At 26.9% G+C, this 22,107-nt stretch overlaps 1 protein-coding gene across 2 annotated transcripts in view; it reads left to right on the plus strand.

The window, feature by feature from the left end:
- The window catches only part of LOC112684171 (follistatin-related protein 5-like), a 233,289-nt gene that overhangs the window by 163,042 nt on the left and 48,140 nt on the right, over positions 1–22,107 (plus strand). For both annotated transcript variants that reach the window (XM_025555529.1, XM_025555528.1), the window contains exon 3: positions 3,463–3,661. In XM_025555529.1, the coding sequence (XP_025411314.1) occupies positions 3,463–3,661 (199 nt within the window). The remainder of the gene's footprint in view (positions 1–3,462; positions 3,662–22,107) is intronic.

Genomic DNA, 22,107 nt, shown 5'->3' on the forward strand with positions numbered 1-22,107 from the left:
ATTCATTATTTTTTTAACGCAACATGATAATATGATTTTTTAACATTAAGTATATGACGCTCGGTGTGTATGTCGTAGGATAATAGTCAAATCAGATATTTTACTAATAAATATCACAGAAAATATTTAAAGAATTCAATTATTATGCAATTTTACTAGCCACCTTATAATAAGAATCAATACCTACTACTAGCCAGCAATTAATAAAAAATAAAAACATTTTATAATATTTGAAATTGTACTTATTAATTACTAATTTACTTATTAATTATTTATTGTTATTCTATCTAAATTATAAAATCGTTTGTCCAGTGTTCATTTAAGATTAAAGTCTTGTATAACAAGGTATTTTATTTTTATATTGGTGGATTATAATTATTTTAATCAGAATAAAATTATTAATTAATAATGTGATTAATAAGAAAATATATGTTTGAACTTTCGATATTTTCACAACGTGGAGACAAGTGGAATTTGAGGAACATTATATTAGACAACGAGATATTGTCTTCAACAAATATCGGCAGATATAATTATAATATATTATAATAATATTGTTATACAAGCACTTTGTGATCACGTTTCAAAAAATATTTCCTCTATACATTCATCACTGCTTAAAAATATTTAACTATATTAAATGATTAACAAACAATATTACGTTTTTACGCACTATTGGATCGATCGTTGCACTATTTAACCCCTTGATGTTTTAAATAATAATAAATTATATAAAATATGGTTGCCACATTTGGCAACGAAATCATTAGATTTTAATATTCATTATAATATTACAATACTTTCATTTAAAATATTATTGCTTGTATATATAGTATTATGTATAGTAAGGTTATTAGTTTGTATTATAATCATACTCCAAAACTCAATTGCAGATGTTCATTGTACTCACTTCGGATATTTTATATTAGTGCTCTTGTTTTGATGTGGGTAATACTCGGGTACCCAGAAACCCGGGTACCCGGATACCCGTTTATCCGGGTAATACCCGATTTTGTGGGTAGTCAACGTTTTCGGGTAGTGGGTACCCATTATCCGAAATGTTCGGGTACCCGATGATTTTTGATATAATTTTATGGTTTAGCTAAGTCTTAACTACTAAGAGGTAATCAGTATTAAATTATAAATTACACAATTATTCGAATAAAAGATATTAAATTATTTCTTCTTTCAAATTAACAAAATTATGCTTTAAAAATGAATCTTTAGTATTTTATGTGAACGTTATTAGTGATATTATATTTCAATAATTAGTTTTTTCAAGTATAATGTCGAATAATATGTTAAAAGCTATTATAAAACCCATATTTAAATCTTGCAGATAACGGATATAGTGGCCGTATTCGTTACCTTTTATGTGTATAGATACGTAGATAATAATAAGTAATCACAATCAGTGGCGTACATACGGGGAGGGAGGCGTTCAAACCCACCCCTAGGACCAAAAAAAAAGAAAGAAAATTGTGATATTATTGATGACATGTAATATATTCATAGTTTCATTGTTACGCTTTGAACTTAAAATATACAACTGTACAAAAATTATAATAATTGAATAATTATATTGATAGGTGTTTGAAAAGTTTTGTTAACTATGCTGTTTTTATATTCATATAGCTACTAATTTACTGTAATGTAAAAGTAAACAGTAAATTATTGTAAAATTGTATAAAATAATATTTATTTATAGCAGTTATTTATTTGTGCAACGAAAAAAAAAAAGATTACAAAATTTATCATATTTTAGAAAAAATATATATTTACATACAAATCTCAGCTCTAGTAATGAGTATACAATCATACCGGGTACCCGATTCATAATGGGTACCCAGTCCATAACGGGTACCCGAAATGTTGTAAATCGGCTAAAACCCGTAGAACCCGGGTACCCGGGTATCCGGGTATCAAGAGCACTATTTTATATGTGATTATCGTTATTTTCGGATATTTGACCACGGGCGTTTGCAATAAATAATATCTATTATACCAAGATTGTTTAGTGAATACATTTGCTCATACAATAACCATAATGTGGTATCATGACTTTAAATATATTATAATTATTAATATATCATTAATTAATATATAATGAAAGTATTATAAGAAAAAGTATTGCTAGTGCTGAGAATGGCCTACAGATTTTATGTTTTATACTTGTTAACATAGTTATAGTTATTACTCATTATACGTATATTCAATTCAGTCGAGTATTTAGCTTTATGAATTTGAAGAACTAATTTATAGATAGGTTAAGGTATAAATTAGTAAATAAATATAATAATAGTTATTTATATTTTTATAAACTACTAATTTATTCGTATTATATACTTATGAGCTTATTAGCAAATAATATTAAAATATTTTTAATAAAGTTTTCATTGATCGATGTAAAAACACTTTCTTTTTAAAATGTTGAATCAATATTCAAGGGGTCAGAAACATCAGTTCGCTCCTTGTATACTATACTGTATACAATAGCTAAGAATAGAAAATATTATTTTTGGTAGGTATACTTTGAAATTCAAAAATTAAAAAAAAAATTATACATTCAAAGTTTGAATATATAATTTTTTTTTTAAATATTTTGGATATAAAATCAGTACTTAATTTAGGTTTATTAATTTTATAGTCTAATTAATAATGTAGGTACGTTATTAAAGACGAAAAAGAAGAAAAATTAATTTTAACATTTTACCAACATAAAAAAACACGACTGGTTTAGAATATTAAAATAATTAAATTTGAACTTATTCAATAGGTACCGTAAAGCATTTATAAGTTTCGTTTTTACTGGTTATTATAGTTCGTGACAAAATTCTAAATTTTACTATACATTTTTTGACTTTTGGCTAATGGTTTCTCATTTCGATTTTTTTGTTCTCAATTACTTTTGGTTGAATAACCTGAAACATTATTACGGATCCCATGAAGACTCTTAGTCTTAATTAATTCTAAACGATTCTCTTTGCATTTATATACATGAATTTCAAAGGTCAACAACGGATTTGGAAACTTAATACTCGTGTCACTGAAATTAAATGTAATTCCAATCCTCTCGAATAAATATCCACCGAAATAATTATACATTGAATTATTGCCAAAGTTTTTCCGGTATTTAATTATATTTTGCATTGTAAACCGAAGGGATAAAATTCAACTTAATGGTATGTTGATTAATTTTATTTTAACTTAAACGTAATTATATAACACATTATACAACCATGGACTGATGGTCGTTTGTTTTAACGAAGCACGTTATTTATACTAGTTAAAACTGCGGTTATGCGCTTGACATATACAAGTATATAATGTGACTTAATCCAGTTGCTATATATAATAATTATTGTGCATCGCCTCTGCGAATACTTAGCATGCAGTGTGTCACATTTATGGACTTCAATATAATTAATTTCAGAGAATAATGTGTCGCCTCACATGTTTCAGAAATCACGACATCACAGACTTCAAGAAATCCATAGCAGTAATACACTGACACCCGTGACTAATGATGGCATTTTGCCTTTGCCGACAATGAAAGCTGGTGACGAGTATATAGAATCAGAAGAAGACGCGGAAGAAGATGATGACGGTGATGAAAACGAAGAAGATGGCGAGGAATCAGCCGAAGTATTGGAAAAACAGAGTAAGTGATAATTTATAATGACATTATCGTTTTCAACATGCATGTACATTCATACACGTAATCATACGGATAAACGTACGTGTGCGTAACAAAAACTTGATAATTATTATATTCAGAATAATATTTATAGTAAAAACTCACTATTAGAGCGTGTTATCTTTTAATTTTTTTTTTTTTTTTTTAATACTTCATGAAATTTAAATAAATTAATAGTATTAATTGTAGAATTAGCACCCATCTCGTATGCACGTATGGGTTAAACTATTATACTACTGTCAGCTTTAAATTTTCAAATATACATAAATAAACCTGGGGGGGGGGGGGTTTACAGACGGGCGTGGCAAATTATATGCCACTCATCCCAACACCTATTAATTAATTTGTGGACTGTATAATATGTTGGGATTGTAAAAATAAGATTTAAATTATGGAACTTTCTTCTACTAGACTATTAATTAACTCAGGTAATGGTGGGGTTGCCTGCGCTTGACTGAAATTAAATATGGTTGGTAATAATCTGAATAAATAAATAATAAATAATTATTGATAAACTATATCAATTGCTGCAATTTTTATTTAAGTGTAATTAATGTTTAAAAATATTAATAATAATAAATAAGATGTAATGAAAATTGAAAATAATAAATTATGTGTATAATGTGGATATGAAATTATTGACAAGAAGAAACAATGAAATGTATTGTTTAATGTCTGATAGTTGTGAGTTTTTAAGTTTATATCTAAGTTGGTTGACTAGAATAATAATAATAATAATACTGATATAAAATAATATGACACTAATGGTAACAAATAACTAATAAATTTAAAGATAAACTCATATTTGTTGAAGAACAACAATGTTATACACCTGGCCAGCTGCAACTAATATTTAAAATTAACACTGGACACATACATGATTGATAATCATGATATATATAAAAAATTGAATATAAAATGATGAACAAAAAATAATGAAATATAAAAAATAACAATAACTTTTAGCAATATTTTAATGTTTAATACATTATTGGTAATAATAATAAAAATATTTAACACCTACTTGTTTTTTACGACGATCGTGCAATAATAACGTCGAAACAATAATTATAATTATGATTATTTAAAAGTTTTTGGGGAAAGGAGAGGTAATCGAATGCCGGTGTCTTAATTCATTGTGCAAAGTGCATTTACATTAGGTAAATTGTTGTAATTTATACGTTATCTTTATAGACGATGCGTCCCCTGCCAGTAAATCATTAATTGGTGTTAGGGCGTTACAAGGCTAGTTTACAAATTTTAACATAAATCATTTTTAGTAATTTTTGATCAGTATACATAGAAACTGATAGTTTTCTGAATTTTAATTTTCTATTTTATACCATTTGATACGCCATTTTATAGGTATAGATATAGGTATAGGTATTTCTTATATTTAACATTGATTGAGTAATCATTAATGCTATTAACTTGTGACATCGAACGATTATGTAATGACTTTGGTGTTATTTGCGAAATTATTTTTTTCTTTAGACAGATATATTTCATAAAAAAAAAAATAAATATGAAATTTATTCATCTTAGTTTACCGTTTCATTAAGAATCATTGCTACCTTCAGGAAGTCTCGCTATCAATCTTTGTTGTAAGTCAACGTAAAGGTCTGTCTGGTCAATATCTTTCAAATCTGGTTATTACAGCGATCCATCGAGTTCTAGGGACCTTGTTTTGTTAATTTTTCCAATAATTTTCTTATTAGCTGTCCATCTGTTCTCTAATTATGTTCAAATCACTCTAGTCGTTTATTCCTATTAAACGCTAAGACATTTGGTAATATAAATAACTAGTTAAGAAAAAAATAAATCAAGTAGAATTATACAATTTAGATATTCATAACGTTGTTTCCTTAATTATTTTTGTATATCAATGATCTCTCTTGGAAAAAATCAATAATTGTCTATACTGAACGCTTTTTGTTAAAAGCGAGATTACATAATGTTCGTCCTACTCGTCGTATACACATAAATAAAGACATACATCGTAAATACGTATATTGCGAATCGTACTACGTGGTTTGTATGTTTATGTGAAACAAAAAAAAAAAGGGTAATCGAGCGAAATCCACCCCTTGCAGTATACATGTAATGATATAGGCTTTCGCACAAATAACGTTAAAATAGCCGTGGGACAACTTAAAGATAACGCACTCTTAGCACGCGCCCGCTCGTGGACGTGTAAAGTTAATTTTTTACCCCTCGAAAAGAGCTGCTTTTTTTTTTGTTTGTTTCGTTTTAACACGCTACTTTCGAACAATATGTTACACAAAATGCACGCGATCCGTGTCGCTCGCAAAGTTTTTGAAAGGTCGATATATATGTATCAGCCATGGTGGCGTTCGTCGCCTTTGTTAACTGAAAAAACTCTTTCACATTACCTGCTACCATTTGTGGGGTATAATAATAGTTTTTCATTAATTAAATTTAAATTTTCTTAGAATATATAAACCTATAATAATAAGAGTACGGGCTCGCATTGCGCGATGTGCTGGTGACCGAGAGGAAACTATAGTGACGTGATATTCAACCAATTCATCATGTATTGCTCCAAGGCAATTATTGAAAATTTTTTAAATTTTAGAGTTATAACGTCACTGAAAATTCTATTGCACGTATACTGTACATAATATAGTATACGGTATATTCCTCATGATAGTTGTTGCAGAACACACTTTTAGTTGTCTGGTGGTATAATTGTGTACAATGGCAGATTTAGCATCGAGAAAAATAAATAAATATTTATAGGAGGGAAATTGATCTTACTGATGACCTTTTTTATTTAAAATCGTTCTACCATTTATGATTTTATGAAACTATATTGAACTTTATTTTTAAAAATTCTATTTATGAACAAAAAACAAAAACATCTTAAACGTCAAAGTTAATTATGCACGTCATAAAACAATTTTCTTATTGACGACACTTGTATAAATGCATTTTTAACCAATGGTGATTTTTTAAATTTTTTCTGGGAGGGTCCTTTTACATTATCTTATATTATATAAAGACAAAAAATGTTTAACATATTTATAATTTATAACTAATTTATTAAAGTCTTAAAATGTAATTTTTAAACTAACAAGAAAAACATAACATATAATATATAAGAACCTAAATGTGTGACCTAGGTGGGATCCAGACTTCTTGGACCCCCCATATTCGTAAAACCACCACTGTTTCTAACTACGTATAAATTATAAGGCTGAGTTATAGTGATCTTGGTTTTAGGTCCAACGAAACAAATTTTTTTGCTCACCAAATTTTAATTAACACCTGACTATTACATCTATTATGTTTTAATTCTTTTTCATACCTATATTTTACACTATTTTTTATAATTACTTTATGCTAAAAACAATTGTAGCTTAATGATTATATAAATAAGCATATTTGTAAGTTATTCGGTGTATTTCATGTGTTTCTATGTGTATAGTGTAAAAATGTCTTTAATTATACTTTTTTTATCAGATAAATAAATTTTAATAATTAGTGTTTTTATAGTAAACGCAAAGAATCACATGACTAGTATACGTTTTTACTAATATCTCAATTTCATAAAATATGTGACTTGTGACGTTTCTGCTAGTGTTGGGAAAAAACCAAATTTACCGAAGTTCAAATCCGAATTTCGGATTTCAAATTTGGATTTCACTCGAAATCCGGATTTCGAATTTTGAAACATTGAATTAATATTTTTTTATGGATTCCTTATATTAAAGCCTTGATAAATACACATTTTTTTTTTTTTTTTGTAATGAACTAATATAATTATAGAAAAACTTTTAAAGCAAAAATATAACAACAACAACAATTATCAATATCGCAATAACATGTAGATATTACGACCTAAATTCAATTTATACATGAAATTAATAACAATATCTATAAGTACTAAAATAATGTATCCAAAAAGATACAATAAATAATACTTTTATTAAATATATTATATATATTTATATATTAAATATATTAAATCTATTATATATATTTATATATTAAATACAAAGTGAAGTGCAAAAATATGTATCGGTTTTACAATTTTAAAGTTCAAATAATTTTTTTATTTAAAATAGAAAATGTTCGTTTATTTACATTAGAATTTATAACGAAAAGTTTCTGAATTATCCACAAATTCCACAATCCACAATGAATATAAAAATGAGAAAGGAGATGTGCCGGATGATTACTGTAAAAGTATAATTGTTACTAGATAAAGTAAACGTGAAGCAAATTCCTGTTGATAATTTAGAACACTGAATCTACTGAAACGTCTTGAAAATCCTAACAAAAGTAATAAGTACATCGAAGAATTGAAAGAAAGTAGTTAGTACTTAAATATGATCTATAAGAAGCCAAAAAGGTACACGAGAAGCAATTCTAGGACTGTGAGTATTAATTGAAAAACCCGATTTATAGAAATAAAATAATAAATTTAGTTTTTATAGACCTAAAAAAGGCCTTTAACGATGTAAATTGGAACAAAATGCTGCTCATATTGCGAGAAATTACAAAATTACAAATAATCGTTTATACTTTATAAATTAGATTTTAACGTTGTCAAACATTCATTTTTACGTGAAAAATGAAAAATACTCAATTCTTTGTATACCTTTCGACAGAAATTTTGAAAATTCAGGCTTGTTCATCGATATATTATTTATTTTAAAATTGTTCACTCGAGTGTCCTGTAGTGATTATCCGTAGAATTCACAATAGGCTCCAGAATTTTGATACTACCGTCTTCGTTATGTGTAGTATTCAGTCAGTTTTACTGTGAATTTTGCCTTTTTCTTGTTTATTTCAGGCATTATAACATTGCAGGCACTTAATAATAGCTAATACAATATGAGTTGAAAAAAAAGAAAAACTATGAAGTAGTTTCCCAACAGTATTAATAAATTTAATATTAATAATTCACAAGTATAAACACAGCTATGGAAATATATTTAACGATCTAAATCACATGTACGTCAACTTAAGTTTTTATTTACGACCAATTGTAACACTATAGCACCTTATAACTTCAACAGAGTTAAGCCTTGAACGACATATAATTTCAAGTAAAAACTATACTAGTACTCAGAAAAAATGAACACCAACTACTAACCTACTAACCTAACTAACCAGTTACAGATTATAATTGTGCATTTAAAATATCTTACCCAACCTCAAATCATATCTGTCTTTCGTATTCGATTTTTACGTAAAAATAATATACGAGATATGTGAATAAAGTAATGATAATAATTTATCATAATTATTTGATTGAACTAAAATTACTACAATTTACTTACATTATTTCTTTCGTAGTAATTGCCTCGAGAATCCACATAGTGTTGAAGATAATGTTTTCATTGTTCGTAACAGTTGTGGAACTCATTTACTGGAATAGTTTTCAGTTAATTAGTCACAGATGTTTGAATATTTTCTAGTATTCCAAAATGGCGAATTTTCAAATAATTCGCTTTTTTATAATAATTATGTTTTTCACTTTTTTTGTAATAAAAACTACTTGTTTCTACTTGATAGATACTTTTATAATATTACAATATGAGACACTTTAAATCTTTAATAATCTTCTAGTTATAACTATATAGTATCTACAAACGGAAATAGCATATCCAACTCATATAATATAGAAAATATTTTTATGAAGTAAAAAAATAATAACAAAATATTTGCTTTAAAATGCAAACATAATTAAAATAGGATCGAATTTTATTATTAATTTAATAACACACTATTTGAATTTTTTTCAATTATTCTATCGGAATGCTGGCGTAGGAGAGGGCTTAGATTGTACCAATATATTATTATTGTTATTATTCTATTAATTGTGCTGTTTTATTTAGTTATTGATGAAAAATGTTCAGCAGGAGAGGGAATAAAACAGTATGAAATTATTCATTGAATATGCCAACCGTTATACATACATAATTTTAACTGAGACAGCGTAATTAATAAATATTATTTTACAATACTATATTCTGGTAGATATTATTTTTACTACATTTAGGATATTATTTTTGTTTGAATTAATGTAAATCATACGAACGAGGGCATGTATACATGTAATATATTAACTATTTTACTCTAAAAATTAGATTTGTTAGTTATAGAGAGAGCTTTAAGTCACGATTTTAATTTATACCATGAGTTATGATTTTCTCCTTCGGCATATAATTAATTATCCGTTCGATATTTATTTCGATTAATATATATCATATTGGTATTTCAACAAGCCGTCCTATCAGTTTACATTCCACCAAAACACATTATTCATGCGAATCAGTATTTTTTGTTGTTTCTGTTATTGTTATTTTTATTGTTATTATAATGCATATTATTATTATTATTATTATTCTTTTTAATAAAAAGAATTTTAACTAAATAAATAGTGAAAGAGAAAGAATAGAAGAAAGAAAAATATTTTGGCTATCCCATTGGACATAATTTACCGAAAACGGACCGGCAGTAATTTCTCGAGGGGAAATCGTAACAAAACGAAGTGTGTGTACACGTTGTGCGCTTTTAACTGCAGTTACAACAGCAGCGCATTGACTAAATTAGGTAAGGCGTATGTTTGTCCCGTGAAACGATAATAATAATAATTACCGAATGATTGTAAACCGTTATTTATTCAAATGATTAAGACTTGCAAAGAATACAGAAAGTGTACATACACTATCGCGTGCTCGCTGATTATTTTTAATAGCTATTTGTATATTGATTTAATGCTCGTTATTCAAATATTTGATGGTCTATACTTTATTTACACGACACTGGCACGAGTATATACATTATTAATATTATTATTTAGCGTTTATACGATAACAGTTATTACACATTAAATATATATGCAGTTTACCGAATTTTGAAACTATGTTTTCACTGTATGTGAACACACATTCATACACATTCACATGTTCACAAATTAATTTAAATAAGGAAAATGTATTTATGCATAAATATGTTTGAAAAAATTTGACATTTCTGAGCCAAACCCTCTATGTAACATATGACATTGGATATGACTTCATTATAATTGTATAAAATAACATAAAATAATCGCGTTTTCAAAATCACACGCGATTACTCACGTACTTGTCACAAAATCGTACACTCACACAAATCAAATTAAATAAACTATATATATTTATATTTATACAGTGAAACCTCTAAATACCGAACACTCTTGGTCACCATAATTTTGTTCGTTATTTAGAGGTGCCCGCTATCCAGAGGGAGGGGAGCAGGCAAGTCCGCAGATATGTAGCTGAAAAGTGCAACTAGGTGCAAAATATTTTTAGTGTTAATATAAGCTGTGAGGGGGCTTTGCCCCTCACACCCTTTACACTAATTAAATGTCATATATTATTTGTCATCAATGATGGGTATAACAAAATAAATTTAAAACATAACTTATTTTATTTATTACTTCAAATAAAAATGTATATTATTGTTTACATTAATACATTATTAATCATTGAAAAGCAATGCCAACCGCCTTGAACTCAATCTAAACTTTTCAATAATACCTTCTAATTGCTGTTAAAAAAATTCCTTAATTTCGTATCTTGGTCAATGAATATTAATCAGACCTAAACAACTTAACCTTTCATTTCCCATTCTGTTTCTCAGCCATGTCTTTAAATGACGTAATGTATTAAAACTATGATGACAATTTATTTTATAAGAATAATATACCGAATTAAAATTAGAAATACAACATAGAAAATATTAACTGAAAGATCTTTCTACTGAACATGAAGTTGCAGGTAAAGTAATGGCAATTTGTATAGCCATACATATATACATACAACTTCACAGAACATAATCTAGAAAAATGTTTCATCGACGCGATGAATCAATGAACAAATAAGATAAACCATAATTGTATAATAATTTATAATGCATAGTAGTAAAATTAGATTAAATTGACATTCAATGATTATTCTATATTTACGATAAAAATTGTCAAAATCAAAATTAAATTTCTATAAAAATGTCAGGTATTTTGGAATTCTCCTATATGAAAGTAGTGAAAATGTCCCCATCCCCATAAAAACGTCCACTATTCGGAGGTGTTCGCTATTTAGAGGTGTCTGTTAAGGGAAGTTCACTGTATATATTTATGCGTAAAATATGTAAGAGGGAATTTGACGTCTCGAAATCAAACCTTTTAAGGATTATATTGTTGAATTAAATGTTGGTTTTCATGTGTTGATTGACTAAGAGTTATTGTCGGATAGATGATAGTATAAAATACGATATATTTATAGTATAGCATTTGAATGACTATTTCTATCTTTTCGACTGTCTCGATAGCTATACACACATACCGTCGCATGTACGGTATGTACAAATAGGCTGGCACGTATGTGTGTGTGTGTGTCCGACGTCAAAGAATCCATTGGCTCCGTCGCCAGGCTATTTACCGTCGCGCCGTCTATGCACATAACTGTATAATAGTCGTCGTCGGGCGCCAACAGAACTTTATTTTTTTCTCCATATATTAAAAAATAATACTTAATTGGACTCAGATTTTCTCATGCATCAAGTCGATATTAGCTTTTTAAAATCGTATACGCGTACATCAACGTATACTAAGTCTTAATATTAATACACAGAACGCGTGTTTTGCTTACCTTTTTTTTTTTTTTTTGTGACAGTCGCATACTATACTACGTGCGTGGGTTTGCACGTTTGACCCTATTGGCAATAATTTTTCGTTGATATTGTGTTCGGATTTTCAAACACACCACTATACATACTCTAAAAATATAACGAACACGTTTATGTTGTTATTTGGCTAAAATATAAAGCTTGTGCTTTATACATATATTACTTACTGTTGTCTGTGTGGGTACTAGGTATACCTATTACGACGACGGGTCCGACCAGTGTTATAATAAACGGCACCTATTCTCCATGGCTTCCATAAATTCTCCTCCTCCGGTAATATTATTGTAAGGGTCGTTCAATGTAATACGTTTCCGTATGAATCCTGCTAGTGATACATGTCCGTTGACTATTTACGTTCAGTTTCATTATATTGTCCTATTAAAAAAAAATAAATAAAAAAATCATAGTCTTTTACAAACCATTTGTTTTCTTGTTTTTCTTTTTTTTTTAATAACAATAATAATATAACGTACCATTGTAACAAAGCATGAAGCATTTTTGTTGTTATTATTAAATTTTGTCGAAGAAAAAAAACGTTTCACGAAAACAACAGCAGTCGTTGGTGTTTCATTCATTCCGTATATAAAAACATAGGATCGTATATCGCGTATGGAGAAGACAATGAAATAATAATAAAAATATGCGTTGTAAATAATAAAACGGTTATAATATTTGGAAATCGTGCATTGATAACTAGAGTTCTGAGGTTCATGTATTTAAACTTTTCTTCATTGTTTGGATTTGTTATTAAGTAGATACCTATTACATTTATTTTATGCAAGTACAAATTATAATATAAATATTTTAAATGTAACTTTTTGAATTTTTCGAAATTTTTTTAATTGAATAAATTTCATTAAAATTATTTTTGAAGTATCATTTAAAATATTTTTAAATGTAATTATGATATTATTATATTTCTTAAAGTATATGAATTTTGATTATAAAATATTACAAAAATTATTACAATAAAATTTTTTTAAATGTTCATAAAATTGATTGAGAATTTCAAAAAAACAGAGATAATAAGGGTTCCTATTAAGTTGTATTTTTATTATGTTATATTATGTATTCTTATTTTTATATTTTTTATAGCCGTTAATTTGTCTTTTTTTTTTTTTAAATAAAGAAACCATTATCACTTCAACATTCATATTTTTTAAAGTCAATTTAATAAAATAGCCTTAAATGTAAGAAATTAAATTTTTCACTACAAAAATGTAGCAGATTTAGTTATTTTATCTTTTTGTAAAATTAAACATTTAAAAGCTTATAATTTTTTTCTCAATCATTAATAGCTATATGTACGAAAAACTTTATGTTCCATTATTTTTATAAAAACTTTTTGTCAAACCAAAATTATTTGATTCAAAAATATTTCGGTTTTCCAAAACATTAAAAGTTCAACCTATCTTATTAAAAAATTCAGTTATTTTTCTATATAAAAAATTTTTTAGAAATATAAACAGTTTTAATTTTATTAATATTACTATTAAATTATAATAGTAGGTAAATTAATTAGCTTGCATGCTAATTACTAAAAATACTAAAGTAATTTATAAATCAGATAAATATATTTCTATTTGTATAACTGTTCATCCGTTTAATTTTTTTTACAATAAAAACAGAAAGTTATAAACATCAGATAATACCAATCTGAAAACCAAATTTGTAACTTGTTTTGAAGTATCTGCTGATGGTACTCCTACTATGAGTAAAAGAAGAATTGGGTTTTGCAAACGTATACAAGAAATAAATCCTAATGTTATTATAATATATTGTTTTTAACACCGAGAAAATTTAGGAATGTAAGCCATCCAAGAGGAACTATTATTTTCTTGAAGTTACGATTTCTATGGTAAACTATATAAAATCAAGATCTCTTAATTCCCGAATATTTTATGCAATGTACAATGAAAGAAGGTCACAATACATTCATTTACTTTATCACTCAGTTGTGCGTTGGTTTTTTTGGGGAAAACTATTGGTCGAGTTTTATCACTGTGTATAGAAATCCACATTTTTTGACAGAAAAAAAAATCCACTGACCGAAAAATAAATTAAAAGTAAAATAACTTAAATTAAAAATTGCCAGCGTAACTGATATTTTTAAATTTTTTAAAAAGATTAGAAAAGGTTATTTAGTTAACGACAAATGAATGACATAACTTAAACTCTTCATAATTTTATATATTTTATGAAAAATGTAAAGATATCAGTTACCCTAGCAATTTTTACTTATAATATGTATTTTTGGTGTATAATTTTCCAACAGTTAATATTACATTTTACGCAATCGAAGCAAACGAATAATGAAAAAAAGATAAAATTATGTCAATTTTTTTTTTTTTTTTTAATTTTTTATGTTAATTTTAATTTTTCTGTGACTCACCACAAAAAAAGTCCACGACCCTGTATTAGGTCGCAACCTCGAGTTAGGGAACCGCTACCCTAGGTTTGATCGCGACATATATTTTGATCCCTCACGCGAGTGTGCTATTAAATTGCCTATCCAATACGCCGTCCGCTTATGATGTTGGACCCGTTACTCATATAAATATTAAGAAAACAACAAATTATTAAATTAAACCTACCTAAGCCGATCCATACACTCGGCTTGTTCAAAAAATACTTTTGATCACAAACACTTTCAATATGATGCAACGTTATTATTACAAAACCGAGCCAACGATTAAAGTTTAATTTTCTTTTATCGTAGCGATTAAATATTATTATGTACACCTCATTGTGTTTACTGATATTGTTATAAACAGAACCGTTGAGTATTAACACATAATAAATATTATGTTACCAACTAAAAATGTACAATTTCTAAACATTTTAGACTCGTTATAGGTATACATAAAAAATAGGTGCATTATACTAAAACGAATCTGGTAAAAATTCAGTAAGTACATAATTTAATAATCACAAATTAGTAGATTCCATAATAGGGTTTATTCCTAGCTAGAATAATAAAGCTAATATTTAACCTAAAGCTAACATTTTGTATAATATCTTTTCAATTTTTTCATTATTACTTATTATATTATGGATTTATAGTATTTTTTAAATGTATTTAAAATAATTAATAATGAATTAATTACTATACATAGTAAAGTTTAAAAATAAATTAATTATCGCTTATTCCTCCTTTATCGATTGTAAAACTATTTTTAATTAATTAATTTTATAACCGTTTGATTATTATTTTTTTAATTTCAGCTTATTTGAATTATAATTTGAAAATTTATTTCACATAATTCTGAAAGAAAAATGTTGATCATTATTTTATCTAAAATTAAACAAAAAAAAAAAAAGTAAAAAATTATATAGTAATTAAAAAAACATTCTACTGCTCAAAATCCATAATGATTTTTGAAATTTAGTCACTATTTACAATTGGTGCAACATCTCATATTATCGTTATAGGTGTACGATGTACACCGTACATGACATAATTCCGCCCTACGATTTGAAACCGACAAATGACATTTTTGTTGGAATTCATATGAATAATAATGCAATCTCAAAATACTGAACTCATTAAATAAATAAAATAGCAAACAACTAATGAGAAACTTTATACTGAATAATTTTCACGACAAGGAGAAATTGAATTCACTAGAATTTGTGCATAATAGAAACGTTAAAAATTATAAGTATTTATATATACTTACATATTACTGATAAAGAAAACTAAAAATTAAATATTTATAAAAGAAACTTTCAGGAAATGACAATTGCATAATTTGCTACGTAGTAGCTAAAATAAAAACAAAAATATATGAATGTAATACGTTTGTTTTTGTGGGCTGATAAAAATTAATGATCAATCGTTATCCAGTGTTATTTTTTAACATATCTAAACATAATTATGTTTCAACTTGTTATACAACACAAACTTTAAAACTCTTCAAACTTTATAACGGAATATTTGTAATTATTTTAAGTTTGATTGCTCATAGATTTTTTACCCGCAAATGAAAACTTCGTAAATTCGTGAATTTTTTAAAATGAAAATGTAAAAATAACATTACGCAAAAAAGAAAGGAAAGCGTGAGTACATAATGTACAGAAATTAAAATATTATAACACAGTTATTTGGCGTCATAGAAATCGTATTTTACCCAGGTAAATTTATCAAAAAGTTAAGATATAATTTTGAATCGTTATTAATGGTTAATAATAAAAATTTAATGATTTTAAATAAATTAAATTATTATAACAATTATTACGAAACAGAATAGTTAGGGTAGGTTAGGTTAGGTTATTAAAAATACCTGCTTCATAATTTCATTAGTCATATGATATTGTATTGTGCTATATCACATGTAACTAAGCAATTTTTGTAAAATATGTCTAAGCTTGGAAAAATAATATGTAATATGATTAATAACTACACGAACCACATGTTTACCATTTATATGATATATCACTAAAGGTTATCTTAATTTTTTTATGTGCTTATAATATTGCTGCCATAACATTGTTTTCGTGAAAAGGTTAAGTTGTTTCATAATTAAAATAACCTGGTATATTCTATTATATTGATGTCTGATTGCATTATGCATATTGTTTTTGTTATGAAAATAGGATACAATTTATAAGATAAATACTATACGAATCGTACGATAATATTATTATTTTTCAACAATAATGTTCTAATAAAACGTCTGTCGAGTAAAATTATGAGGTACCTATTCAAATTTAGAATTCAGAACCCAACATTAAGCTACAAAAGATTTTATAAACCAAACAAATATTGTAAATCAAGTATTTCAACATAATTACAAGATATGTTTAATATGACTTAACATAACTGATGCAAAAAGAATCTGATAAAAATTAAATAATACAAATGAATTGCCATATATATACAATTATACTGAATTTTAGTTATTGATCACTTTAATAAAGAATATGTATACAATATATTTTTTAATTATATGTAGGTAGTTCTTATAATGAAATTCCAACGGAGTTTTAAATTTTAATTGATTGTTTAGTTAAAATCAAAAAAAAAAATCTTTAAAAATAAAAAAATAACTTGGAGATTAGTTGAAATAGTATTAGTTAAAATAAAATAAGTTTAAATTAATAATTATTGAAAGTTTTTTTTTGGATAACTAATATCTGAGTCTTAATAAATAATAATTGAAAATCAATTTCATTAATTATAGATGTTGTCTTTTTTATAATGTAAACATTAATTAATCCAAAATTAATAATAAAAACCATTTTTAGAAAATTCCTAAAATAACCTATCACTGTATGGAAAACATGAGATTTACAATAGTTTTTAGGTTGATATATGACATGTAAAATAGTTCTTATAATAAATAAACACGGATATATATAAAATACTAGACAGCCGACTTGGAAATGATTTTGAAGCTAAAAAAATGGCCAATATTTTCTTATCTAAAAAATAAATAATTATATTTTCACAACACTAATACAGATATTATTGTTATAAATTTATCATATTAATTATTAGGTCCCACTTTCTAAGTTAGTGATTTTTATGGCTTAATTATAAGTCTGAAATTTATATTATTAACTTTAGACTTATTTATTAGTTGTATAAATTATTAATAAGTACCTATATACTTTATAAAGTACCAATTTATTTTATAAATGTTACATACATAAAAATTTGTTTAAATAAATATATTGGCAAATACCATTTTAAAAAACAATAATTTAAAAACCAGTTATAAGTAAAATTAGTCAAAAATTGTATATAAAATTATTTATTTTTTTAAACTCTATATTCCTAATTTATTTACATTATTCAAAGTAAGATATAATGAAGTAAATATTTTTTAATATCTAAGTATAGATAAAAATATAAATAATGTTTTAGAACGGCTATTACTGAATGAATGTTCAAACATTATTTGTCTTTTGACTCTTTTATATGTTGTTGTATATTCATTATAACTATTATTTATTCTTAAATCAATGAGACTTTCATAAACATTTACAATTCCCTTATCATCTTTTTCTTCCGAACTTTTTGTGAGAATCTAATTATTAGAACCAAAAATTAATGAAACTCTAACAGTTTTTAAATGTAAACGTTGCCCATTAATATTTTTTAGAATCTGAGTGAAGGAAATGTTTACTGCATACCCTGCTGTGTTTTTTAGGAACAAATTATTTTATTTTTATTGAATATATCCACTGTTTTGTTATTTTTTATCTATTTACTAAATAAAAACTAAAAATCAAAAGATAATGTACTTATAGATTTTATTTAAACAATTTTCAAAATGATACTTATGAAAAAAAAAATAAATACCACTATTTGGAACTCTTTTACTGCTGCACTACCAAATACAGCAAAAATACATAATTTTACATATAGAATAAGTTACATATGGCAGCATTTTTTTTTTTTTAACTTTATTTTGTTATTATAAGACATTACATAAACTTTTATACTTAGTTAATTTTTAATATGAACTCAGTTCAACTGAATGCAAGCATGTATTTATTGGACAAGCATGAAAGTTGTTTATTAAACATGTTTATCTACATTGTATTTTTCGTCTATTGTAATAAAATTTATAAGTATAAAAATATAATTATACTTTTAATTTAAATTTAAATGTGTATGATATTTTATTATACCTAATACATCTTTAATAGTTTTGTTTCCCGTCATAAAATTATCACGGTTTATCGTTTTATCATAATACAGTGAAACCTCGGTATCTTGAAGTCACAAGGCACCAAAGAAACTTATCAAAACTTCGAGTTATCGACGGAATTTAAAACAGAAATAAAATTTGATATAAAATTGTTTAATTATTGGAAAATATGTGTATTTATAAATTGTATACATATTATTAGTGATCATCATTTGGGTAAGTAAACATTATTTTCTCTGAAAGAAGAAAATCTGTTATTTTTTTTTTAAATCTTTTCATTATTTTTGTTTAGTATTAGAGGTATTTTCAATAAAACTACCTATACTATTTAGTGCAGAAAAAATATTGTCAGAAAATCCTGTTGTTGGATGTATCTCCGAAGTTCATGAATATAATCTCTGTTTGGGCTGCCGGCTATTCGCTAGCATTTGGCCGGGCAACTATTTTAAAAGATGTGATGTTCAACATTTGAATGGGATAGGTGACCGAATATAAATATTAATAACAATACGAATAAATAATAATTTAATTATGCAATAAATTGATATAATAATAACAACAATGATAATAATAATTTACCGTACGGCACATGCGCCGCGGCGGGGCAGTGTGTCAGTGAACGAGGAGTGGTGGCGGCGACGATAGCAACGGCGACGTTACGCAATATATATATATATATAAATATCCTGTGCGTGACACCGATTGAAGAATTTGCAAACTCGTAATACTCGCAGTTGACTTGAGAATGTAATATATATTATGGCGTGACAACGAATTCAAGCAACGTGCGAGTTAAGTACACCGATGGTGCCCACACCACGATGTTGTAGCAAAAAAAAACGGCACAAAAGAAACAACGGCCGGATGAAACCAATGCACGGTCTATTCGCAATGGGCGTACGGCAGAAGACAAGTTCAAAGTCGTCGGTGATGACTCGGCCGGAGCCGACGTCCACGGGCTGCGCGATGCGCTGTCTTGTGGACCGGTTGCCAATGTTACAATTAAAACGGCGGCAATTTCGAACAATCTCCGTGTAACTTTATCACTGTTATCGATCACTAACTGAACTATAATTAAATATCAATATTTATACAGCGCTGTGGGTACAAGCTCTGTCATTTATCATATATTTTTTAATCTGGGCATTTTATACTTTATCTAATCTGTCATATATTCGAGTTAATGAATCATAATATGCGGTGGGTACCGGATTTTGACTTCTATTAATAGAACAATTCGACATATGGAAATTTGATTTACCGAAATAACTTAATACGTAAGTTCAATACTGAATGGTCGGTGCTGAAAAAAATATTCGACCTACAGAAACTTCAAGACACCGGAGTTTGAGATAGTGAGGTTCCACTGTATGTATTTTGTGAACATTTATCTCTTAGATAAGAGAATTTCGGCTATTTTGTGGGCTATATAATTTTTAAATTGTAGAAATAGGGAATCGTTTATCTAATATTTTATATATTTGTGTATTGTACAAGTAATTGGTACATAAAAAATATTTAAAACAACCCATACAAAACCTATACATTATTTGCTTTATTATAAATCTAAAATTAGTCTAAAATATTATATTCAAAGTATGTGAATACAAAAAACTTTTTAGTCATTGTTAATAATAATACGAAATTATTTAGTACTAAGCAGTGGTGTTGAGGACATTTATTTAACTATAATAGTGTAATTAAACTTCAATGGTATTAGAGTGATAACAATTACTCAGCAGCAGATACCTTATACATATACTATTTATATAATATAAGTTATGAACTATAAGATGATAATTTATCATTTATTTATGTTTTCTTTACAACTTAAGGTGCGATTCCTACGGACGCGTCTGCAGACGCGCCGCGGCGCGGCGCGATTCAAGTCCCAGTCGCGCAGTCAATTTTTTGGCCGCGCGGCTTGGGTACGGATTTCTATAACCGCGCGACTGCTGCCGGACCGCGCCGGACCGCGACGAACCATTTGCTGCAATTCTTCGTTAGTAACAAGACGTATTTTACAATAATTCATTTTACAATATCTGTTTCTTTTTCAAAATGTCTTTAAACAAAAAAAAAAAGTTAATTTTAAATTTACTTCTTTTACAAGAAGTAGATGAAGAACAAACAATTGTTAATAAAGTAATGTTTAACAATTCTAACAAGGCACATGAGATGTTTTTAACTAGGAAAACAGAAGGTGTCTTCAGTATACTCATCGAAAAACATTTGTGAAAAGAAGGATGTCCACTTACTAGTTCTACTAATTTTACGTCTTCTTCTGGAGAAAACGTAACTTATGTTAACCGTGACATTTTTAAAAAATTATGAAAAAGTGTATAATAATATGTACTAAACAATATGTATAATATAATATACATGAACACACAGCCGCGCACGTCCGCGATTTGACTCCTTTCGGAGCAGTCGCTAGATCGCGGTCGCGGCCGCGCGCGACATTCGCGCGCCGCAGCGATTGTCATAGGAATCGATTCCATCTATTGACAAGTAAACTAGTGCAACGCGGCTGAGATTTGAATCGCGCCGCGCCGCGTCCATAGGAATCACACCTTTAGTGTCGTGTGATATTTATTTTCGATATGTAATAGTTTAAAATTAATATCAGTATTATGATAAATACTAATTATTAAGAATAATTTGTCATATTTTAATAGAACTAAATGCAAATATTTAAAATTATATGCACACGGTGCAACATAGTTATTTTAATTCAATTTGTACATTAATAGGTTGACATTTAAGCCCGTGTTCCTAATATGTCGGACTGCTTAAAGAAACATTGTTCTAATATTTGTTTCATTTTTCTTTTTATTTGCATCCATTATTTCTCAGAGGATAGAAAGAAAAAATGTTCGTCATACAGAAGTTTAATCCATAAGAACTTTTAAATTGTGAATCGAGATGATTATTATTATCATTATTAAGACATTTATTCAAATTGTTTTTTTCCTTCAATTATCTCTTTTTTTCTTTATTTTTTATTATAATCCCCTTATCCATTATTCGTTTGAATTTCCGTTTAGCTCA

Source organism: Sipha flava, unplaced genomic scaffold (genome assembly GCF_003268045.1).
Source record: "Sipha flava isolate LNK unplaced genomic scaffold, YSA_version1 242_pilon_pilon, whole genome shotgun sequence".
NCBI lineage: Eukaryota > Metazoa > Arthropoda > Insecta > Hemiptera > Aphididae > Sipha > Sipha flava.